General features: G+C 35.6%; 1 protein-coding gene across 1 annotated transcript in view; it reads left to right on the top strand.

The window, feature by feature from the left end:
* The window catches only part of TM9SF3 (transmembrane 9 superfamily member 3), a 43,831-nt gene extending 17,798 nt beyond the window's left edge, over positions 1–26,033 (top strand). Inside the window, exons 4-15 of the mRNA XM_087824474.1 lie at positions 184–344; positions 1,791–1,868; positions 6,321–6,452; positions 7,678–7,844; positions 10,127–10,221; positions 11,908–12,038; positions 14,750–14,889; positions 17,590–17,658; positions 20,416–20,562; positions 21,095–21,178; positions 21,320–21,396; positions 24,688–26,033. Of these exons, the coding sequence (XP_087680600.1) occupies positions 184–344; positions 1,791–1,868; positions 6,321–6,452; positions 7,678–7,844; positions 10,127–10,221; positions 11,908–12,038; positions 14,750–14,889; positions 17,590–17,658; positions 20,416–20,562; positions 21,095–21,178; positions 21,320–21,396; positions 24,688–24,755 (1,349 nt within the window). The 3' untranslated portion in view covers positions 24,756–26,033. The remainder of the gene's footprint in view (positions 1–183; positions 345–1,790; positions 1,869–6,320; positions 6,453–7,677; positions 7,845–10,126; positions 10,222–11,907; positions 12,039–14,749; positions 14,890–17,589; positions 17,659–20,415; positions 20,563–21,094; positions 21,179–21,319; positions 21,397–24,687) is intronic.

Raw genomic sequence — 26,033 nt, 5'->3', positions numbered from 1 at the left:
CATGGTTTGTATTTGCCAAGCAGTTAACAGTGTAGAAGTCCAGCCTGCACTTTTGCCTTGTTCTAACCATGAGGAATAATGGTAATACTGCTTTTTCAGAAAAACATTTTATGACCTTTTAGTTTGGGCGTATTTTAAATATTAAGTGAAATTACCTTCTATAAAGTGTTATTTCTTTTGTAGGTATTGTTGGTGAAGCAGATGAAAATGGAGAAGATTACTATCTTTGGACCTACAAAAAGCTTGAAATAGGGTTTAATGGAAATCGAATTGTTGATGTTAATCTAACTAGTGAAGGAAAGGTGAAATTGGTTCCCAATACTAAAATCCAGATGTCATATTCAGTAAGTATTAAAATAATTGTATACAGGGAGAAGTATTTGTGACCTAATTTCAAAAATTAAGTGTTTTTCACCTTAGTGAATGAAAATATAGCTTGAAATGGGATGACATTATTATTAAAACTGTATTTCCTCAATATGTGTAAGTAAGCCTCTTAAAAGCAGGGAGAGGATTTGCTTCAGGTCTGTAGTATTAGACACCAATTATGCATTTGCAGGACCTACCGTTTGCTACAGCAAAGTTTACCATTATAATGGCAGCTAGTTAACCTAGCCATGTATTTTCATAGTTATGTTTTTAGGTTGCAGTGTTCCTTGTTCTCTTTCCTTTTTACTGTTGCAGATAGAGATGCTGTTCTCTTGAAAAGTACTGGATGGGTCTAGTTTACTCTATTTTGCTCTATCAGTTGGAATAAGATACTGCTGAGAGTAAGAGCTTGTCAGAGTCCTTTGCGACTGCCAAGTTAATTCTATTCCATTATGACTAAAAATAGTGGCAAGAAGAGAAATCCAATGTAGGTAGCTTCTCTCTCTCTCTCTTTTTTTAAATATGTCTATTGATTTCAGAGAGAGGAAGGGAGAGAGAGAGATAGAAACATCAATGATGAGAGTGTCATTGATTGGCTGCCTCCTGCATGCCCCTAACTGGGGATCAAGCCCGCAATCCGGGCATGTGCCCTGACTGGGAATCAAACCACAGTCTCCTGTATCCTAGGTCGACGCTTAACTACTGAGCCACACCTGGCCAAGCGGTAGCTTCTCTCTTTGCCTGTTTTTTTCCTGGTAACTGGAATGAGTCAGTTGCTAGTAGCCAGTTTTGAAAGTTTTTCAAGCTTTGTGTGTATGTGCCTAGTGCAAATCATATTTGCATAACTGAACTAATGAAGAAATTTGATAATTGTAATAATACAGTTGCAACCTAAAGATAAAGATGTACAGATTCTTATTTTAATCAGTTTAATCAAGTTCTTACCACATTTTTCAAGTCAGAGTATATAAGTTAGCAATAGTTAATAATTCTTCAAAACTGAAATGATCCCTCTAAGTAAAGTTTTAAGTTTTGTTATTACACAGGGAGGAAAATTGCTTAGTTTATCATACATTTTTCAACTTCTGAAATTGGTAGTAGTTTTCCACCATTTCTCTAATTTCTTATTCTAAATGTGTAAATCTTTTCAAATTTTGCTCAGCTTTGTTACCAGATTATTATTTTATTTGCTTGTTTGTTTATTTTTGTTTAAAATATTACAGATGTCCCTTTTTCTCCCCAATGACCTGTTCCACCCCGTCCCACCCCCCTCCCCAGTCCCTCTCCACACTATTGTCCGTGTCCTTGGGTTGTGCATATATGCATATAAATTCTTTGGTTAATCTCTCCCCTTCCACCCACCCTACCAGATTATTAATTTGTTTACTGGCCTTGGTTTTCAAATAAAAACTTTTTTTCAGGTAAAGTGGAAAAAGTCAGATGTAAAATTTGAAGATCGATTTGACAAATATCTTGATCCATCCTTTTTTCAACACAGGGTAGGTAAATTGTGTATTTTAAGATACTCAATATGTGCTCCCGTCACTTTAACAAACATTAATGGGCTTCTGCCATATGTAGGGCACTGTGCTAGGGTTGTGGATTTCAAAGATTTAACTGATGAGTTCAGTATCATAAAGGTGATAGGATGTTTGGAGGGCAAGGTCAGAGTACAGTTTAGGACATCCAAATAGAGATACTGACTAGCTAGTTGGGTATATCAGTCGAGTTCAGGAGAGAGGTCTGGGCTAGAGATACAAACTTTGCAGCCATTGGCACGCAGCTAGTATTTAAAGTTATGAGCCTGGATGCAGTTACTGGGGAAGGGCGTGTAGAACTAGAAGAGGACCAAGGACTGAGCCCCGGGAGCAGGAAAAAGTTTGGGGGCGCAGGGGAAAGAGAAACCAGCGAAGGGCTCTGAGGAGATACCAGTAAAGCGGGGGCGGGAGAAATTGAATGATATTCCTGAAAGGCAAGAGAAGGAAGTGTATAATTAAGGGTAGAGAGATCAGTTCTGAATTGTTGCTGATGGGTCAAGTTAAGATGGGTTCTGAACGTGACTTGGATTCCTCCAGGCTCATTGGTGAACTTGACAAAGTGGTTTTGGGGCAAAATCTGAACAGAATGGGAGGAGAGGATTTGGACAGAGCAAGTTTGGCTGCTAAAGGGAGCAAAGAAATGGTGCAATAGTTAATAAAAAAGGTGGAATCAGGAGATTTTCTTTTTTTGAAGGTGTAAGAGAAACATGTTTATATGTTGAATGGGGTTCAGTAGAGAGTGCAAAATGGACAGTGCAGGAGAACGGGGAGAACTACTACAGATTTCCCTTAAGTAGGCAGGAGAGGATGGGACTGTTGTGTAAGTGCAGCGATTGTTTCTAATACAATGACTACAAGCACAGGCTTAGGAGCTCGAGCTGAATACAGTCTGTCTCTGCCACTTCTCTAACCTTGGTCAAATTACTCAGCTCTTTAGCTTCTGTCTCCTTAGTAGTGAAGCAAGGATTATAATACTTTGCAGAGTTGCTGTGAAATTCCATTTGGTACATAATGCATAAAGCACCCAGTTCAGTGTTTCATACATAGCAGGTGCTCAGTAAGAGGCAGCACTGGTGCTGTAGTGAGCCACTCATCTCCAGTGCTCTAAAATTCATGACAAACCTGGGCTGCTGCTGTACGATTAGCAACACTAGGGGGTGCTAGAGTCAGCAATTTGTAGGGCTAGTAATCCCTTTGTCACATCTGATTTCTTTATTATTTTTAAGAAATATGTTCCTTGGTATAATAATTTAAAAATCACACAGTATTTCATAATTTTTGAATAAATAGATATTATAAAATATCAGCTGATTAGTAATACATTATAATAGGAATTGGCTTTGAAGTTCAAATCTTTGAATAGAAAATAGCAGATAGTTTTGTTAGAAATTTTAGCATTATAGTAAGAAAATCTTTCTTGTTACTAAATAGTAACTTTAGAAAATGTTTTTCCTCTTCAAAAATTTGATAAGTTGACTGAAAGCAGATGTGAGTCATACATAATTTTTTCTTTCCTGTCCTTTTTTGGATTATTACTTTCCCAGGGTGGGAACAAAGTCAAATCGTGAAAAAGCCTATAATTATAGACTGCTTTTATAAATTTTGAATGATACTTTTGTGATAAACTTAGATTTATATAACCTTTTTTGCAAATATTTCATAATATAATGTATTATTTTTTCTTATAATATCAGTAAATATTCAATAAATTGTGGAATGAAGAAAGAAATGATCTCTTGAAGAGGCAGAGGCAACTGGCTGTCTTTTGTTTTTCAGGGAGAGCCATAGAGTTTGTCACTTGCCTGAATCCTCAGGGTGGGTAACAGCCAGGACTGTCTTTCCCCCTAGTGCACAACTCAGCATGTTAACCCAAGTTAAAAGCTATCCAAATTGTACAAGAGAGTACATTCTTCATGTCAGAAATTCTAAGTATATGCTTGTAGAAGTTTAGAGCAGGAATATATCTATGAATAACTGGAATATGTCAGTGAGAGGTTATATGGAAGAGGAGGGGTTTGGGGTTGGGCTTTACACAGTAGATAGAATTTGCAAAGGTGGATGGAAGTGGATCTCATGTGAGAAGGAATTATAAGAAGGCTACATAGGTGGAAATGAGTGTGCTGTACTTGTGGGTCACTGTGGAACACTAGGCCTGATTGGAATACAGGATACAGTGGAAAGAAAAGTTGGCTAGGTAAAGTGAGGTGGCCGTCTTACAAAGGTACAGAATATTAGGGGAAATAGTTTAGATTTAATATGTGAGAAAATAGGGAATGTCACTAAGTTCTAGAGTAGTGGTACTTGAACATGATGTTTCAGAAAGATTCGCTGAGTAACTTTTTATAGAACAGATTGAAAGGAAGGGGGGAGAGACCAAAAATAAAATAAGGCCAACTAGGAGGCCATTAGAGTTATCAGGGTGTGAGGTGATAGCATGGGAATGGAGAAAGGGAAAGATATGACACATTCTGAAGGGAAAAAAAAAGCCTAATAATTATTACCAAGGAAGGATTAAGGAGAAGGAAGAACCAGAGATAATTTCAAATTGTCAAAGCCAAATGTTAGAACCATTAGCAGAAGTTAGAAATCAGAAGCGAGTTGTTATACGTGAGGCAGAAGATTATTAGTTTACTTTAGGGCAGTCTGAAATTCCAGAAAGACACTCAAGTGGAAATGATCATTGTTAGTGAAAGTCTGAAACATGAATGGGAGAAAGAGAGCTAGAGATTTGGGGTGGGGTGGGGGTAAGTGGCAGAGGGTGTTACCATGATCATTGGAATGCTAGTTAAAAGTTTGAGAGCCCAAGAAAGTCTCTGCAGAGTACCAAGACTGAAGCTTTTGGAAAAGTTCACAAGGGGTGGGAGGAGCAGGCATCTAGGATGAAAGAGGAGAAGCAGCAGTCAGTGAAGTAGGGATGGCATAGTGTCAGCAAAGATCAAACATGGCAGGGAGAGTGGGGGCAGCTAATTGACTGCAGAATCAGTTTAGAGGTTCATTGCAGGTTTTTGAGGGAAATTTTTGGGGGCAACATAAGATGATGTGTTTAGGAGTAAGTCAGGGAAATAGACCCTGTGGTTTTCTCATTTGAAAAGTGTTGGCATTGAAAGGAGGGAGGTAAAAAGAAGATTGAAAGAGTGAGTGGACAAGAGATCAAACAAATACTTCAAAAGATAATAATAGTAATAACAACTTTAAAATTTTTTTAGTGTTTTATTATGTGTCAGGCACTATGCTATATGCTTTACATTCATTATCTTGCTTAAACCATGTAACAGCCCCAGGGAGTAGATACTATTATAGGTAGGGACCTTTGGATGTTGATGCTGGAGAAGGGTGTAAGTTTAGGGGTGCAAAATGAGAGGGGCAAAAACATCTCAGGGCGTGGAAGAGGTTAGAGTCTGGCGGGAGGATTGATTTAATAGAAACAGCTTCTAGGAGATTGACATGAGGAGTAAAGGCCAGGAGCATAAACAAAGAAAAATAATGACATTGCGGCCTTGAGGGGAGAGGAGACCATTTGGATCTGTTCCTAAGGAACTCTTGGAAATTGAAATACACAGGAATTATTCGACAGTGCCACAGACCTAGTGGAAGCCAGATGCACTCAGACCTGGGATGCACTCAGAGATACAGTAGTCCTTGTGATTATATAAACCAGAATCTGGACATAATTTTGTGACAAATGTGTGGGCGAAATCAAAGTCAAGACCTTGGGAACATTATGAAACTGTGGCTACCTCACTGCTCTCTGCACCATGGATAGCTGATTTGGAATGAGGGGATGACAGAGTGGAGAGGTGGAACTGGAAGTGAAGCAGATGGTTCAGGAGGGTGGCCTGTGTCCATGGCCCCCAACATGATGTGTTAGTCTTGGTGTTCAAAGGAGATTTTCAGGTTGTTGCTCAGTTAAAGGGAAGGGAACTGACATTTATTATTCACTGCTCTGTGCCAGACATGGTGCTGTACTTTTTATGTTATTACCATACAGTTCATGAGATGGTATTATTTTCTTTATCTATAGGGAAATTGGGGTCACATACCTAGAAATTGGCCTGGGCTACCCAGGCCTGTTTGACTTTAAAGCTCCATGATTTTTCTCTGTAATGCTGAACAGTTAACGCTGTGTAGTCAGTTTGTACTTTATTTGCATAATAAATTTGATTGTGAAAATCTCTATAAACAATACCTTGTTTTTAGTGCATCTGAAGCTTACTGTAAAGAAAGTCAATTCCTTTGTATAGTGAATACTCATCTATAAAACCCAGTGTGTCTGGAGTTTGTATTTTTATGTAAAAGTTTTAAAAGATTGTTTTGTTTTGTTTTTTGCATTAACGTCCCATGGTTATCATGGAACCTGTGAATTTTGTGACTGATATTTTATGTAAGTAATATTTTATTTTCTGTTATTTTTAGATTCATTGGTTTTCAATTTTCAACTCCTTTATGATGGTTATCTTCTTGGTGGGCTTAGTTTCAATGATTTTGATGAGAACTTTAAGAAAAGATTATGCTCGGTACAGTAAAGAAGAAGAAATGGATGACATGGTGAGCAAACCTTTTGTATTGTACTTATAAAAACAATTCAGCTCAGTATCCTTTGAATGTTGGAATGCAGGTCCATGATCTTGAGGTCAGATGAGTTTCAGAATTTAGAATTTCAGGTTTTAGAAAGGTATAAACTCTCAGAGGCGTCTCTAATCAAATCTTAATAATTTTTTTCAGCAAAACATGAATGTTCAACCCAAGTGGGATAAACAGTATAAATAACCTGTTGTTAGTTCAGTCTTAAGTTTTGCCACAAAATAAGGATTTGTCAAACTTACGAAACAAACTTTCAGTTTTCAGAGCTTTTGATTTCAAATTGCACCTAGGAGGTTCTAATACTATTAAATATTGTATAAAATTCAGGGAGTCACAGAAGGATTAATTTACGTTTAGTGTAATGGAGAGGGGCTTGTTTTCTAAATTCTTTTACAAAATTATAGACCAGTGTTGTGAGGAAAGATTGTATTCTATAGAATGTTAATGGCTATTCTTTGTAGTTATGCTCCATCATTAAATAAATTGGGAAACAAACAGATTTAAATATTAGTATGCTAATGTGCATTGTGAAGTATCAGAGGGTAGATGAAATATTAGGTGCTTCTCAAACATATCTGATTAGGATCTCCCCCCAAAATCAGATTATCTTGAGGGACTGATATTTCTTTAAAAACACTGTTTTAAATACTTGCTTACTCAGGTTGAAAAGGAAAAACTGAATCTTTAAAAAAACAAACCATTTATTTAAAAATAATAATATTTAACTGTCCAATATTTTCCCCATATGTTTTCTTAGATTCTGGGCTCTAAGGGACATTTCTGTATTGGTAGGGCATCTAGTACTGGTTTTGATAATCTTCTCCACCTGGCCCCTAGTCATATGTGAGCCATAGTCGTGATGTAAATTAAATGGCAAGAGTAGTGTCTAAAAGTAATATTAAGTGAGCTGGTGTGCTCTTCTCCCAGTTTGACCATTTGTTTTTGCTTGTAGACCATTTTCTTTTTTCATTCTTTAAGATTTTTCTGAGTACAACTAGGCACCACCTTCCTGGGCCTTAGTAAAAGTTATTAAGGCAGTGATTATTTTAAGTTTGAAATTTCTTGATCTTCTGAACTCCTTTAGATAGCTATAAGTTTAGAGAGAGGAAACTTACAATTGTAATTATAATTTTTCATCTATTCTCTGTATTTTAATTTAGTTCTGAATGACTTTCTCTTCTGTCTGTAGGATAGAGATCTAGGAGACGAGTATGGATGGAAGCAGGTCCATGGAGATGTATTTCGACCATCAAGTCACCCACTGATATTTTCCTCTCTCATTGGTTCTGGATGTCAGATATTTGCTGTGTCTTTCATTGTTATTATTGTTGCAATGATAGAAGATTTATATACAGAGTAAGTGCTTGTACTTTATTACTTTTTTGTTGTTCTTGAATCATTTTAATCATTGGAACCTTTTAAGTCAGTCATAATTAAATATTTGCTTATTTCAATTCTTAGAATTTAAATAGCATAAATGTCATTATTGCAGACGAATTAATGAACACTGATCTTCAGGTATAAGTATATTTTTCTATTATGTGCTAAAACTTACTGACCTTACTGAACATATTGGTTGGCTGTAAAGGTTATGTCCCATTAGAGGTATGAGCAGTTACTTATAGTCCAGAACTTACTTGACAAAGTGTATAGGCATTTTTGTTGAAAGCCAATCTTCATAAGAAGCACAAGGCTTTCACAGTTACTGAATGAGTTCTTCACATGTATCTCTAAAACTGGGAGATTCTCTATAGACCAGAAGAAAGCATTGTAAATAATAATAAAATGAGTGTTGGAGAAGACACGTGAGGTTAGAAAAATAATTGGATAACTTCTTATCCTACCTTTACATGGTTTCTGATACATTTTTCCATTTAGTGGAAATGTCCCTGGGGACTGCAAGCTTAATTTCCTGATGGTCATTTTGCACTCTCAGTCACATAAGCAGCCTTTTGAACCCTCTCTGCTAGTATTAAGACTTCTGGCTGGTATTAGACTGGTCTCAGACTAAAGCAGCCTTTCAGTTTTCAGCATTGCTAGTCCTATATAAAAAATAGGTTGAAATTGTTAATGATAGTATGGGAGGAATAAGTGAATACTTGCATTGTTTAATTGGGTTCTTGAAAAAACTAATTTGGTTTTTAAAACTGACTTTGAGACCTGTAATCTTTTAAATATGGGAATGACACATTCTTATTTACTACCACATTTATATTTAGCTATATATTGGTAGAAATTAAATAGTGCAATGCTTTAACTATTACACATCCACTTTAAGAAATTGAGCAAAGGTGTTTGGTCAGAGGAGTGTTATATATTTTAAGTCTATGTGATGTCTTTGTATTCTTAGGTGGACAGTGGAATGTAATAATTATGCGCAGAAGGTGGTTAATTTATAAAAATTGTATATCCTACCAGTGCACACATTAGTGTGATGTTCTTGTAAATTCTCTTTAAAAGAATATTATTTAGCTCAAATTGACAAGGCTCTACGTTCTGTCTATTGCTAGAACTTCTGATACTTTCTATACAGAGAACATATTTTGCCTTTCTAGTTATAGTGAGTTTCAGAAATGGTCTTTATTGTTAGTGGGTTAAGTACATTTCTGTATTATGGCAAATGATACTGTCATTTATCATTTTAATACTTCTCTCTGCAATTAGGCATTTAAAAAATTGTGTCTAGTTTTACTCACGAATATCCTAGATGACATTATTGCAAGAGGAGGTTAGAAATTGTTGATCTGAATTAATGTTGATTTGTGGACCAATGGATTTTTAGAAAACAATTTTTAACAGTATAGGAAACTAAATGGGAAAAGTCTCGGTGTTATACCATTTAAAGTAATAGCGCTAATAGATTATACTACTTATATTTCTATCAGCAGGCAAGAATCTTAAGCAGTTAAATTATAAGAGGAATATTCGAATTATTTTTCTTAACAGTTGAATATCCTTTCCATATGATGTGATTGATTCACAGGGTTACAAAACAATTTTAGTGCCAGCTTCTAATATTTTTGCCAAAGAAATGTAATATACAGGACGGACAAAAGTAGGTTTACAGTTGTGAGTACGAGAAACACAGTTTATTCTTGTATTATTATGTATTAACTATTGTATTATTTTCCATACGAACAACTGTAAACCTGCTTTTGCCCCACCCTGTTTCTTCAGAATATATTATGAAATTTCACTGCAGATTTTAAAAACTGAGGATCAGCCTAGAACATTTAAGTGCAATTTTAACTGGAATTCATTCACTAGGCAACCTTTTGAGGTCCTTTGCAGTCCAGGATGATATGTACTTATTATTATTTATTGATTTTGGCGGGGAGTAAGGGGCGGTGGAGAGAGACAGAGAGACACAGACAGTGCATAAGTGGATGGATCTGTTGCTCCATCCACTTATGCATTCATTGGTTGATTCTTGTATGTGCCCTGACCGGGGTTATAACCCGAAACCTTGGTGTATGGGGATGATGCTCTCACCAATCAAGCTACCTGGCCAGGGCCCAGGATATTTTTGTGTTGCTATTAAATTTATCTTTGAAATAAAACTGATGTTAATGTGATAGGCTATATGATAAGTTCTTTAAATTGTTGGTTTTATTTTACACATCTTTTTGCCTTTCTAGGAGGGGATCAATGCTCAGTACAGCCATATTTGTCTATGCTGCTACATCTCCAGTGAATGGTTATTTTGGGGGAAGTCTATATGCTAGACAAGGAGGTAACTTATGAGTTATCACTTTATATTTTTAATTATAGATGCTAATATTTTACAGTGAGGTATTTGGAATTTAAAATAGGCAGTACAGGCATTGTAAAATCCTTTGCTGTCCCATAATCTCCACCAAACCTATTATGTGTTCTATCTTGCTATTATGGAACCCCCTTGCATTTTATTTCCTAAAATTGTGAACAAGTAAGTGATTATTTCCATTGTCCACTAAGCAGTTAGGCCTGAGGAACATGTAGGAGAGAGTACATTTAAGCTATTGATATTATTTTGCTTTGAGGAACCTAGCTTCCTCCATGTGCTCTATGGGAGGCCTCCACATAGAATGTATAGCTTTATAGTTGAATATAAAGACATGTTTTATGGTTTATGGATAAAGTGGAGGGAAAGAGAGAGTTGAATATGGAAATTATTAATACTTGTCTGAATCTGAGAAGATAATGGAAAGTGCAGGAAAAGAGAGTGCTAGGGAAGACTTGGAATTAAGTAGGGGAAATAATTAGTTGCTACCCTTTTTGTGGTGGTGTTCAAATGTTGGGTATTAGTTTGGAAAGGAGTGGTTCTTGAAACTTACCTGAGAAAGAAATTAAGTACAGGAGAAAGTTCAGAATCAAGGAGGTTTTCTGGAGAAGTGTCGAGATTTGGGGTAGTAACTCTATGAGACGGATATTTAAAAATAGCTTTATATAGAAAAAAACAAAAGTTGGGTTATCTCTTGTTTTTCCTATACATTTTCTGTGTGGGTCCCTGTTGTTTATGGCTGTGGAGGTGAATTTTAATAGGGGCCCAGTGTTAAATCTTTCCTCTCCATTCCTAAGTGGTAGGAAGACACATCCATGGTGGCGCACTTACTTTGTGCACTCTTCTGCATTAGAGAGAGAGATCTTGGTGCTTTCTTGGTTACTGAACAAGATTAAAAATTTTTGATTACTTAGTTTAAAAATGCCTTCCCTTTATTGTTTAAATAGTAGGCGCTCACCACATAGAATTTTGGCAATACAGAGAGGTACAAAGAAATAATAAAATTTATACATCTTTAGTTCTAATTGCTGAGAGAGCTTATGAAACACATTCCAGTAATTTTTCCTTTTAAAACATAGAAGTAAATTTAAATATATATTTATAATGTTATTAGAGAGCTAAGAGTAAATTTAGGGACTGTTTAACCTAGGGTTTTTTAAATTTTTATTTTTAAAGCAGTGTAACCCTCTTTTGCAGTGAAGCTTCCATGAAACTCCAGTGTGTAAAACTGTTGAAAATGGACTTGTTCTGGTTGAAGCAGGGCTTGGGGACCTGGGCTCTTTATTTACCAGTGACTTCATGGACACCTCCAACAAGCTCCAGAAGTCCAAGCAACAGTTTGAAAATACCCTCCTAAGACAACTTATAACCCAGAAATACTGAGTGGCTTACCAAAGTTCACAGTAGTTCAGTGGCAGAGTCAGGACAAAACATCAGAATGTTTTACTCCAGTTCATTGCTCTTTTCTATTAGACCCAGTTCAAAAATGATGTTTCCATCAGACAGACACACTTGAATAGCTGGACTGGTCTTTACTAGCTATTGTTTTAAAATACTTATTAGGATGTCAAATTTGGAACTAAATAATCAGCTTTTAAATATTAACATATGCCTGTCTGTCTGTCTCTGATTTTCATAGTTTCCCTTCTCTTCCAGGGAGAAGATGGATAAAGCAGATGTTTATTGGGGCATTCCTTATCCCAGCTATGGTGTGTGGCACTGCCTTCTTCATCAATTTTATAGCCATTTACTACCATGCTTCAAGAGCCATTCCTTTTGGAACAATGGTAAGTTGCTTGAGTCATACTTTTACACTGAAAAGTATAAACATTTGAATATGAGGCCTGCTGTCTCTCCAAAGTACTTCTTACTGAGTTTTGATAGTTACAACCAGTCTTGACCCAGTCCTAGGCAGTTAGGTGAAGAAGAAAGTTCTTGTTAGTCTCCATGTAATTTTTGTTAAGTTTAAACCTACAGTTGCCCTTTATTTTTTTGATTCAGTGATCTAGTAAAGTGAAAGTCCATCACCCCGGCCGGGTGGCTCAGTTGATTGGAGCTTTGTCCTGTACAACAAAGGTTGTGGGTTCAACCTCTGGTCAGGGCGTGTACAGGAGGCAACCAATTGATTTTTCTCTCTCTCTGCCCTTCCTCTCTCTCTAAAATCAGTCTTGTGTCCTTAAGTAAAACGTTAGCTGTGGGTTTTTTGTAGATGCCGTTCATGAAACTGATGAAGTTCCCTTCTAATCCTAGTTTGCTGAGAGTTTGTGTTTTTTTGTGTGTGTGTGTTTTTTTTTTACTGTGAATGGAGGTTGGGTCTTGCAGTTGCTTTTTCAGCATCTTTTGAAATGATCTATAATTTTTCTTTTTTTAGTCTGATAATGTGGTGAATTGCATTGATTTTTGAATCTTAACCCAACCTTGCATTCCTTTGCTAAACCGCAATTTGTTATGATGTGTTATCCATTTTAGATATTGCTGGATTTCATTTGTTAAAATTTGTTGTTGTTTTTGCACCTAAATTTATGAGAGACAGTGGTCTGTAGTTTTCTGATAGTATCTTTTTTTCTGGTTTCGGTATCAGGATAATGCTAGCTTTAGCTACTGTGGGAAACAGTATGAAGGTTCCTGAAGAAATTAAAAATAGAACTATCATATGATCCAGCAGTTTCACTTCTGAGTATTTATCCCAAGGAAATGAAAAGATAAAATAAGTTTTTAACTTCAAATCCAGTGTTTCTTCTATTAGAGCACTGAAGTGGCCCAGGAAACAGAATGAGAGTTATTAGCATGTTGAAATATCTGATAAAGTTAGGTTTCTTACGGGCATTTGTGTTTGAGTTGGCAATACCATGATTATTAGGTACTATTGTCAGTTAAATTGAAGCTAAATCATTTTTATGTAGATATAAAGTCATAAAAATGTGTGAGCTAGAAAAGGATGATAAAATTGTCCACGCGGAGCAGGTGTCGCAGAACTGCATAAGCATAGTGGCTGACGAGACGATGCATATTTCCTGAGATTTACCTTACCTAGAAGCAGTTACTGTCTCTAACCCTAAATAAAGTGTATATCCTTTAGCATTCTAAAATAGCCTATTTCAGGCTGCTTTTCCCCTTCCCATCCTGTTCACATGACAGATTTCCCAAAGGGCAGCCTGGAAGCAAAGGTAGAGTAAGTTACAGCTGCATTCTTGGTTTGTGACTAAGATTGAGAAGAGTTGGCCAGTTGCTACATCTGTGGGGTATTAAGTACTGATAGGCAGTATTTGTTTCTAACTGGTTCTTAGAGATATGGGAGGCCCTCGATCTGGAGTAAGTCTTTCCTCTTTCTACTGTCTGTTTTCACTCTCGATTGGTCCATGAGCAGTGACTGGGAGGCTAGGTGAAGGCCCTGTATTGGTTTGAGTTCCAGGGTTTTCACAAGTGTGTTAGAATAATGGTTTTTTAACTCTTATCTGGTAAACTTAATTTTAAAATAAAACTTTAATATGGAAGCAAAATATAGAAGACATATGTAAGCATGATTCTATTAGTATAAATAAATTTTGCAAATTCAGTATTTTAACATTTTAAATTTATGAGAGCAACAAAGTTGTGATGAATACAGACAGATCTGATATCAAGGGTATGAGTGATGATAGTTCAGTCCTATCTTCTTCAATAACCACTTTATTTGGTTGAATATCAGTATTGAGAAAAATCCTGACTTTACAGGTGATTCTGTTCCATGTGACTTTTTTTTTTTTAAACCGCTCCCATTGCAACCTCAGTATTCTTCAAGTAAACTCATTCAGAACTTGAACATAAAGGAGTTTCACAGTTTAATCACTAAAGTTTCTAACAAACGGCTTACATTTTTTATCCGATGTAAAACAGACAAGAGAAGGGGAAAAAAATTAAACAAATGATAAACTGTAGATAATGTATCAATGAGGCTGTTTATATAGGTTCCTCTATTGACTGTTCTTCATTTCTCTTATTTCTTCAGTTTTCATTTAACTTTTTTCTCCTTTTTACTTTCTATTTATTAGAACCCCAGAATGTATAATTAAAAGATCTTAGAGGTGACTTCAGTCCTCCTTCATTTTTCAGAAGTTCTGAGTGATCTTAACCAGATGCTGGCTGGAAAAGAGCTTGAGTTTGTGTCCTTGTGTAGCCAGATTTATATAAAGGAAACAAATAACAAAAATAAATATTTTCCTAACTGAGAGTGAAAGGAGAGAAAAAAGGACTATAACAGAGCCGGTATGGAAGAATAGGAAAAATAGGGAAGTAAAGTAGATAAGAAACACTTCAACTTCTATTTAGTTCAAGTCTAATATTTTAAAGCACTTTCTTTTCCTATTTTCACTAGTGTGTATCTTGCACAGTTTTAACCCCTATTGAACCTAAACATTTTCCTATGTGATCAAATCGTGTTTAAATTTTTGTATCCCTGTGATTTGTTTTTATTACCGTTATCTCTGAGTAGTCACGCACATCTTAATTTAATTTACAGGTGGCCGTTTGTTGCATCTGTTTTTTTGTTATTCTTCCTCTAAATCTTGTGGGTACGATACTTGGCCGAAACCTGTCAGGTCAGCCCAACTTTCCCTGTCGTGTCAATGCTGTGCCTCGTCCCATACCGGAGAAAAAATGGTAAACAGAATGCTAAATCTATGTGACTGTTTCTCCCAATATAGAAGTTCTTAGGCTGTTCCGTGTATGTAATGTTTAGAATTGGCATGCTTTATAAAAACGACTGTCTTAAGCTTCAACTTAAGAATTTGCCTGTTTCCATTTTCCTTTAACCTATATTGTTAGAAGTAGCAGTAAAATTTATCCTTTCACTTTCTAAATACTGGTGCCATTTACAGGTAAGTCAGATGCTTTGCTAAGTATACTGTGTGTAAAGGTGGGTGAGATAGAGCTGCAATCGTTTTATAACTGCAGCCTTCAGACCAAATTTGACCTGCTGCTGTTTTTATTAAAGTAAGTTTTGTTGGAACAGGCCTGTTTGTTCACATATTTTCCCTGGTTGCTTTTTACAATGCAGCATTAGAGTTGAAAAATTCTATCAGAGGCCATATCATCTGCAAAACCTGAAATATTTACTATCTGAACCTTTATAGAGAAAGTTTGCCAGTCCTTCATTTATAATTTGATTTTCCTTTCCAGATATTTTATTATTCTAAGCAATACTGACACACATTTATAGCCATATATGTCCTATCAATTGAGAGATGAATTAGGGATGAGACCAATTGTAATTTACTGACTTGTGGTCTGTATGTTCACTTCTGGGATAGTATAGAATCTCTCAAATACATTCTGTCACCTTTTATGTACAAAATGTATTCTTGAGGATCTCCTATAATTCAAAGTTAATCCTGACAAAGAGTGGCAAGTGTTTCTGTTTAACAGATGAAGAGACTTCTGTTGCAACAGTGTAAACATAGTTTACAGTTTACTTGACTAATTAGCTTTCAAATTATGATTCTTGATGAATTTTTAATTTGAGATGATTTATATTTTTTCAAATTTTGCACATAAAATGAAATGTCATTAACATGTTTAAATTTCTAATTCTTGTAACTCAAATTTGGAAAAAATGTGAACTCGGTATATATGTTTTGCTTCTTAAAATTAGTAAGTTGACTGTTATACTTAATAATATAATATATTTAATATTTATTACATTGGTTTATTCTTTATTGCATTCTTTTTCTAATTTTTACTTGGCAACAAAAATAGAACAGTCTTTCTGTACATTTATTACATTTCCCCATCTCCTAAGAATAGCTGTACAGTAGACTCTACATATTCATAAGGGGTATATATTGAAGCCTCTGTTCCTAGATATTTTACCACATTATAAATGTAACTTATGTTCAGGTACTTATACACTCTTTTGTAGACTTGGGAATATGTAGACATTTATAGAAATGCAGGCTGAATAAAATATCCCCTGTAGTTTAAAGGAGAGCGATCTATTCTAATCTTAGAAGTTGTCCATGTACTTTTTTTCTTAGATTGGTCTGATGAGAATTTTCTAGTCTGTTTTTTAAACTCAGCTATACTTTTCAAATATGATTGTTGAGGCCCATTGATATCCTGATGTTCACCTATTACTGGGGAGGATAAGTTAAAAGGAAAAGCATAGTCCAAAGTCACAAAAGTTCCTCTAGGTCACGAGGGCTAGTGAAGGAGAGGAGGGAACAATACATGACCTTGCCAACCATGGGTCACATTTAGGTGTAGGAAGGCTTGCATGTATCTTCATTTTCTTTATATTGACACATGGGAACCAAAATCTGAATACTAGATCTGGCTCTCAGTGTCTCACCTTGGGCAGATTATTTTTGACCTCTGTAGGTCTTGACTTACTATAAAATGAGGAAAGAAGACTAAATTAAATGATTTTTAAGGTTTTTTTCCCCAACTCTCAAATTCTTTGATTTTCCTCTCCGTTTTTTTAGTTTGTTCATTCCAGAGATATTAGTTTAGTACATTTTATGTGCCAGACACTGTGGTGGGCAGTGGGAATACCTAGATAAATAGCTTCTACCTGCCAGGGTTTATGATCCAGTGAGGTATGATATGTATGTAATTAGTTACAGTATAGTGTGGTAAGTGCAGTGGTGGAGTTATGTTCAGAGGGCAGTGGAAGAATGGGGGAAGGGCCCTCCTCTTCCTGAGAGACTTAGAGAAAGTGTTACAGGGAGACTCTTGAGCTGACACTTGCAGAGAAGTATGAGACAAAATAAGACATTCCAGTTAGAGAATTAGCAGTTGCAATTAGTAAATATTTGTTGAGTGAATGAATGAGGTTTGACATGTATTTTTTCATTGGTTCCATTATAACTCAGAACTTATAATATCTTAATTATATAACTTAACAGCAAAAGGAATTACTGAACTCAATGAAAGAGGGAGCAAAGAAATGGCAAGGCCACAGTTTGGGAAACATTATTCAGATTGAGGTCTCAATCAAGACTTTTATTTTTTTTCTCTGTGGCTTTCTGTAAGTAAATGCCTGTAAAATTCTTAGAAGTTACTGAGAGGTGTAGAAAGGAACAAACAGAGTCTTCCTTGAGTTCTGCCACTGGCAAGAAGTTGTTTCCCCCAGATTCTTATCTCAGCCTTTGATGCTAGAGAATTTTTACTCTATTCTAGGACTAATTTGAAGTCCCACCTCCTTTAGTGTTGTGCCTCTTTAAATTTAAATTTTTCTTTTACTGATTTGTTTGTGTCTTTTAGATTGTTTTTAAGTACTAAACATCTGCTTTCTATTATCAAGATTTATATAATATAGCAAAATCATACTAGAACTTTACTGTTCATTTTAATTTTTTCCAGGTTTATGGAGCCTGCAGTTATTGTTTGCCTGGGAGGAATTTTACCTTTTGGCTCAATCTTCATTGAAATGTAAGTGTTGGCAGTGTATGCTTGGGAGGGATTTAATTGTAATTAGGGAATTTAGGAGTTATGGTAGGATGCAAAGGCATCAGTCTGTTAATTCCATGGCTTCCAGAAGGGGTCTCTGTATCTATCAAAAGTAGTTTTCTGCTCTGTTTTCAGATATTCAGGTGAAATTTATACTTTTGTTGTATTATGTCCTAGACCTCTCTCATTTTACAGGAAGTCTTAGAAATCAAAGCATGCATGCCGGAGAATGCTAGACTAGCTTTTGATCACATGCACAATGTAAGGAATCACTGGTTTTTGTTGTATTTTTGAAATATTTCTGAGGGTCCAGGGAACTAGGTAAACAATCACCTACCAGTCAGTCCTGATGTCTTTGGATGCATAGTCATTCCTAGTTTCCTTCCATAGAGACCTACAGGAGTGCTGGGAAATGTCTGTGTTTGGGGTTGGGAGGTATGCCACCTGTGCTCAGTTACCGTGCTTCACAACTGCGTCCTTGGTTACACTGCAAAATGTAAGCCTTTCTTTTCTTAGCCCGTGTTCCAGCATTTCTTGATGGGAATGCTCTGGCATTTTAGGCTAGACAATTCTATGTATGGGACTTTCTCAAGAACTTCAGTCCTACACCTCTGGCCCTTGCCCACGAAATACCGTTCATTGTAACTGCTCAAAATTCCTTTACATGTTTCCTTTCAGCTGCTCCACTGCTGAATGTCTACTCTACAGTGGACACCACCTTAACAGACATGACTGGATCTGAAAGTTGGTTAATTGAAAAAGTTGGCTCATGTAAGGGAATTATAAAGAAAGATACATACATAACATTTTATTTTAACTTAAAACAACTAAAGGTACATTCTTCACTGATTTTTTTAAAAAAGATTTAAAGTCAAAGTATTCTAAGTGCAGAATCCTAGATTTAAACATTTGTCCCCTAGTCTTTTATAGCCATCTCACCCACACCTAATTTTACAACTTTTTTTTAGCAACTCACCCTATTGGATTTTTCCAAAGCATTCAAAATAATTTTTAGAAAACACACATTCCTTTTGCTCCTATGTTTATTGGTTTATGTGACATTTAATTAAATTGTCTAATGTATTTGGCTATGTATTTATGCTTGGAGGGATTTAATTGTCACTAGAGAATTACAATTACAACTGACATAGATTTAGGCAAACTCCTGGTGGTCACTACCAGCTGTGGGCATTAGTACCTTGGAGAGGGATTGGATTGGTGTGTGTCACTTTAGCTCATGGTTTGATAAAGCGGGTTCAGGAACTTCTTCTGTCCTTTCTGTCTGATACTGCTTTGTGTCCTCACCCTCACTCCACCTCTGACTTTTTTTTCCCGTCCTCAGTTCCTTCTGGTTCACATCTCTCTCTGCTTTCTCAGGTACTCTTTCCACTAGATAGCCTTTCTGCTGTATCTTTAACTTCTGTTTTGACCTCCTGCACACCCATTCTGCCCTTGGTGGCCAAAGTGACCTTTTTAAGGTGTCAGTCTGATCATGTCACTTCTTTGCTAAAGACTTCCTGTTTTCACTGAGGCAGGTCCAAACTCCATGACATGGCTGGTAAGCGCCTTCATGATCTAGGATCTAGCCCTGTCACACTCATGTCTTAGCTCTCACTCCTTCGTTTGTGGTTCTAGCCACACTTGACTCTTGAGCTTTCCAAATCCAGTGAATTCGCTTATTTGTGGGCCTTTGCTGTTCCTATGCCTGAAACATTTTTTTGCTCCCCCATTCCTCACCCTCCACCCCCCACGTGCCTTATCTGATTCTTCTCACTTAACCTCCCCTCCCCCCAAAGCCCCGCCCAGCCAAACCAGTGAGGTGCCCCTCTTGGGTACTCAGAACACAGGCCACAGTGCATCACAGTTGCCCCTTTACTGGTGTCCCCGATGAATAGTAATCTCCTTGAGGGTAGAGACTGTGTCGCCTTCACCCCTGGGCTCTGTAAGTACCCTGAAAGAATGACTGACGAACAAATGAGCTAACACAGGAGGACAAGTAAAAGAAAAAGAGACTAGAAGATTCCCTTTCTAATTGAATGATCACTTGGGTAATGGAATCTGAATGAAGGGTCTTTTTCTTAGTGTAAAATCTTTTTTATTTTATTTTTTTACATTGTGTGATTCCTTTAATGTAAATACAAAACACAGGCAAAATTATACTATAGTGTTTAGGGTTGTAGGCTTAGGTGGCAAGGTGGGTATTGCTCAGGGTAAAGGTGGAGGTCATTACAGAGGCATGAGGGGAGTTTCTGGGGTGGTGACAATGTTCTGTCCTCACTTCAGATCTTAGTGTGAAACCTTGATGCCCTTTCTCTTATTGTCCTCTGAAGATAGCATAAAGCTTCTAATAGGATATTTTATAAAATGCAAAATACATTGCTTGAGTGGTGTCATAGCTAGAAAAATGAAAGAATGAGAGAATTAACTTTTTTTTACAAATGTGAATTTTGAGCTATTTTTATTTGTTTTTTCCACATTTTACTCCTTTAAGCTTCGAATTAATTGGTTGCTTAGACATAAATGCTACACTAAAGAAATTGTTCCTGAAAGATTATCCAAGAATATTTTGGAGAGAATTTAAGAGTATTTAATAGATGAAAAAAGGTTAGGGAATTTGTTAGAAGTTACTTGAAAGAAAAATATTGAAATTTAAGTGAGAAACTAAGATGTGAGACTTAGCAAGAGCAGGGTGGGCTTCCAGATGAAGACTAGAGAACTGTCTTTCTGCCTTTTACTCAGGTATTTCATCTTCACATCTTTCTGGGCATATAAGATCTACTATGTCTATGGCTTCATGATGCTGGTGCTGGTCATCCTGTGCATCGTGACCGTCTGCGTGACCATCGTGTGCACATACTTTCTGCTAAATGCGGAGGATTACAGGTGGTGAGTACTTACTTCTGGGAAGGACCTCTGGGGATGATAATGTTTTAAAATAAGATTCCATTTGAAGTATGGTGAGTGAAATAAAAGATCTGTATAAAATTTTGCTACTTAAGATAGTATAGGGAATTTTTCAGTTATAAAAATGATGTAGATAAAGATGATGAAGGTTTTCTGTTATAGTATCAATTTTTTTTGTATTAATGAGGGCCACTATGTTAGAAATATTTTTATAAAATGTTTGATGTAGAAAGAGCTTTATGAGGAAGCATTGTTCTGTTTTAAACACAAGAAGACAGGTCTGAAAAAGGAAATGGTTTATTTAAAGTCACTTGTTATAGGGAATCTAACAAAATTCAGGGTCTCTTCTTCCAGTTCTTAGGCCCTCTCCTTGTTGATAGATTTAAATGTGAAGTACATGCATTTGTTTTTAAATATACAAAATTTTAAAGGATATTTTTAAATAAAATTTTTTGCTTTTTAAAATCCTCATTTCAGTGCCATTCATTCTAAAGAGCTCTATTTTCCCCCCCAGGCAATGGACAAGTTTTCTCTCTGCTGCATCAACTGCAATCTATGTTTACATGTATTCCTTTTACTACTATTTTTTCAAAACAAAGTAAGTTGAGACATTTTCTCATTTTGTATTTAGGAAACTAAACTTGTCATTTAAATACTAGAGTTTAAGGCCTTACATGTAATGCCTTACATTGAAAGTAAAAATGGATATACTATATATAGTTATTTTGTTTTATTTCAGGATGTATGGCTTATTTCAAACATCATTTTACTTTGGATATATGGCGGTATTTAGCACAGCCTTGGGGATAATGTGTGGTAAGTTCTGAAATTCTTGGAATATCATGAGTAAATCTTTGAGTGTTTTAGAATCAGAAAAATATAGTAATGGGAAGCTGAGAAATTACATTCTGTTTGATCAGCCTTTAGCTATCGGGTGAGTAATAGAATAAGGCAGATGTGATAATCTTGTTAAACACTAGGTCCTGGTATGACGTTTGTGGATTTTTGGGGTACCAGGATTTCTTTTTTCCTTCATCAGAAGACTCTCTCCTGCATATTAGTGGTTGTCAGAGGTGGAGGTGGGGCTATGGGCAAAATGGGTAAGGGTCAAAAGGTACAAACTTCAAGTTATAAGGTAAGTCCTGGGGATGTAATGTACAGCATGGTGACTATAGTTAATAATACTGTATTGTATATTTGAAAGTTGTTAGAAATTAGATCTTAAAAGTTCTCATAAGAAAAAAAATTTGTAACTATATCATGGTGGATGCTAACTAGAATTATTGTGATAATTATTTCAGAGTATATACATATATCAAATCACTGTTGCATACCTGAAACTAATACAATGTTTTGTGTCAACTAAAAAAAGACACTGTTCCACTCACATGTCCCATGTATATGATCATGTGTGCACACATACATGAATGACATTTACTGTCAAATAGTAAAACTCATTCCACAGGCTATAAGACAAGGCAGTTCTCTATATTATAATCACATGTTTTATTTATAGCTGTTGTGATAATCTTTCTTTGTGATAATTAGTTAAACAACTTTGGGGGAAGGATGAATAGGAACTGAAAATTAAAACTAGATTTGTGTCATGTGGGAACATCCTGGTGTATCTTTAGGCAATCAGGAGATTCCTTTAGTATTACTGACCACTCTTCAGAATATTGCTCATATAACTAACTCCTCTTTATTTAATCTGAGATTTTTTAAAAAAATATGTTTTTATTGATTTCAGAGAGAGGAAGGGAGAGGGAGATAGAGATAGAGATAGAAACATTAATGATGAGAGAGTCATTGATCGGCTGCCTCCTGCACACCCCCTACTGGGGATCGAGCCTGCAACCCGGGCATGTGCCCCAACCAGAATTGAACCTCCATGTCCTGGATCCTAGGCCAATGCTCAACCTCTGAGCCATGCTGGCCTGGCAATCTGAGATCTTTCTTGGTTATCACCACCATTCAGTAAGGTATAGAATAATGGGATTATGCAGATGGTTAAATTTCTTTTCTTTCTTAACTTCATGTGTGATCTTTGACCTAGACAGGTAATATCTTGACACTTACAAATAAAATGGGATGAATTTAACTAAAAAATGTTAGTGCTTTTCCTGTTGAAATTTTATTTTGCTGCCTGAAAATCTTGGCACATTTTTAGTTTCCTGTTGTGCTGGCAGTGTCCCAGGATTTCTTCTTCAGTGGGTTCATATGCTATCAGGGCTAATCAGTTTGGGGGCAGAGGGGGAAACAGGTCAGGCTGTAACTGATTAAAATGCCATCATAATACAGAATTACACACATTCATCAGGTTATGTGTCAGCAATTGAAAGAAAAATAATTGTTTTTTTTAATGTAGAAAAAGGAAACAAGTATATTAAGGTGGGAAATAGGTTGTTATAGTCTATATTTTGAGAATAGCATTTTAGTTTTAAAGAAACTAAAAGTTTAAAAGTTTCTCTCTGTATTATTCCCAAGAAATTTACTTTTCTAGAGAACATATTCAGTCCTCTTCTTATAAAGTCATATTTTTATAAGCTTGTTCTTGAGGTACTCCTATAAGATTAGGAAAAATGATTCTCGAGTGTGATACTGTTTTTGCTTTAAGCATATCTCTGCTCAAAGGAGAAGCATGTTTTATAAGTCTGGGAAATGAGATTTCATTATTGGATTAGTGTTACATTATGTGAGTTTTTGACTCTAGTTAAAATTTTATAGATATTTTTATGTACTAAGGATTTAGGTTAATTTTTACAGAATTGAAGATCTTTTTTTACCTTGTAATGATTGTATCATATAACTTTCAAAATGAATTATTAGTATTTTAAAGTGTAATATAATCAATTCATATTATAAAATGTCTATTCATTGCAAAAATAGTTGGAAATAGGTTTGTTTTGTTGTTTTGGTGAGATTTTTTAAAATTGTGGGACATTTTCAAATATATACAAAAAGAGGGTCTGTCTATCTATCTATCGATAATGAGTCCCCAGATACCTAACACACCTAACATCAATAATTATCGTCTCATGGCCCATTTTGTCTTATTTATATGCCCACCTTACCCTCCTTTTATTCTGACATGAATCTTGAACCTCATGTCATTTCAACTGTAAATATTTATATATAAGAATATGTTATATATAATAATTCTATACTATGTTAAAATTATATAACTACATTATGATATAATATATAAATAAAATATAATTTGAAATAAATGGAAGATTTACTTTTAAACTTCCAGTAATATTGGACTAGATAATAAATTCCTAAGTCCATCGAAGAATCTTTATGATTTGAACAACCAGCTGAAGATAAAGATAAAGATCCCTTAGTATTTGCAGTAAAGAACTATCCAGTTCAATCATTCATTCATTCAACAAATATTTTGGGGGTACCTTATGTGCCAAGCACTCCAGCATTAGAGATAGGCACTTAATTCAACAAAACAGACAATTACTCCTGCTTTCTGGTGTTTTGAGCCCCATTTGAGGCTAATTATTCAAAACTAGGCTTCTCTTGTCCATTCCCTTAAATATGTCTTTCATTCTGTAAACCACACAGCTTCTACAATTTAAACATAGAAAAGAAACCCTCGGGATAGGCTGCTTCTCTAGAGCTTCAGGTGCTTTTGGGCTATGGTGCTCAGTTCTTCCAGAAGAGAGTTCGCAGTCACTTCTTTCGTACTTACCCTCAAGATTTCATATGGTTCAGGGGACATGTGAATACTGGTTTAATAATCTAGGAATAATATATGCTCAAGTTTTTAAAAAGATGCAGTTTTCATTTAACACATTTTTGTCATTAAATTCTTGCTTTATAAGAGATGTATTTTAATTCATATATTTATTGATTTTATATGTAATAATTGTTACTTAATTCTAAAAATCTGTCAGGTCAAACAGTGTATGGCAGTAACGGGTGATTTGCAGAACAAATGATATAATTTTAATAAGTTGAGAGAGAATACTAACATAAAGACATTATCTTGATAAAAAAGAATAACTTCCCAGAGCAGAGGGCATTTAGTGTTTGTAAGTGATGGATACTGCTCTGTATATATTTGTTTCAAAACATCTTGTTCTATCTTTACAGGAGCAATTGGTTACATGGGAACAAGTGCCTTTGTCCGAAAAATCTATACTAATGTGAAAATTGACTAGAGACCCAAGAAAACCTGGAACTTTGGATCAGTTTCTCTTTCACAGGGGTGGAACTTGCACAGCAAAAAAAGCGCAAGAAGAGATTTGGGCGTTAACACTGGGTACTTTTTGGGTCTATCTTTCATGGATGGCGTAAAGTAACATCTGTTTCCATTGATCCTAGGTTCTTACTGACTGCTTTCTCCAACTGTTCACAGCAAATGCTTGGATTTATGCAGTAGGCATTGCTATAGTACATGGCTAATCTTCCCCAAACTAGCTCATTAAAGATGAAATAGACCAGCTCTCTTCAGTGAAGAGGACAAATAGTTTATTTAAAGCATTTGTTCCAGTAAGATAAATAGAGGGAAACTGGATGCTAAAAGTACATGGATAGGAACCTTCCCGGCACTTAGTGCTTTCACGTTATTGAAAAATGATGTTCCAGAAATATTGCTTTTTTCTCTTATTTTTACTGCTATCATCAGCCTATTGTGGGACATTTTTATATATTGAATCTGGGTTCTTTTTTGACCTTTTTTTTTTTTTCCAATTCAACTGCATCCATTTTTTAAAAGAATTAAAAATATTAAATTCTGCATGTAATATATCTGCTGTCATCTTAGTTGGACCAACTTACCATTTATTTATCTCAAAACCATCCAGTTACGTCTTAATTCCATCCAAAGAAGATACAGTCTGAAGATAGAGGTGTACTCTCTACAATGCAATTTACTGTACAGTTAGAAAGCAAAGTGTTAAATGGAGAAGATACTTGTTTTTATTAAACATTTTGAGATTTAGATAAACTACATTTTAACTGAATGTCCTAAGTGATTATCTTTTCTCCCCCCAGCCCCCCAAGTTAGTCTTACATCTTTTTTGGGTTTGAATGAAGGTTTTACATAAGAAATTATTAAAAACAAGGGGGGGTGGGTAATAAATGTATATAACATTAAATAATGTAATGTAGGTGTAGATTCCCAAATGCATTTGGATGTACAGATTGACTACGGAGTACTTTTTTCTGCTGATGATTGGTGTAGAAATGTGTGAATTTGGGTGGCTTTTTACATCTTGCCTACCACTGCATGAAACATTGGGGTTTCTTCAAAATGTGTGTGTGTCTTACTTCTTTTGGGAGGGGGGATTGTTTTCTTCTGTTTCTTTTCTGAGACTCCTGCAGGAACTAAATTTGTAATTTAGAAACCTTTAATTTTGTTAATCCTGTCTGGGGCACTTAAGTAACATCTAAAGCATTACTGCTTTAGAATGTTAAAATAAAAGTTCCTGACCAAA

The sequence above is a fragment of the Miniopterus natalensis genome, chromosome 14 (genome assembly GCF_054644295.1).
Source record: "Miniopterus natalensis isolate mMinNat1 chromosome 14, mMinNat1.hap1, whole genome shotgun sequence".
NCBI lineage: Eukaryota > Metazoa > Chordata > Mammalia > Chiroptera > Miniopteridae > Miniopterus > Miniopterus natalensis.
This window is presented reverse-complemented; position numbering and strand designations above follow the sequence as displayed.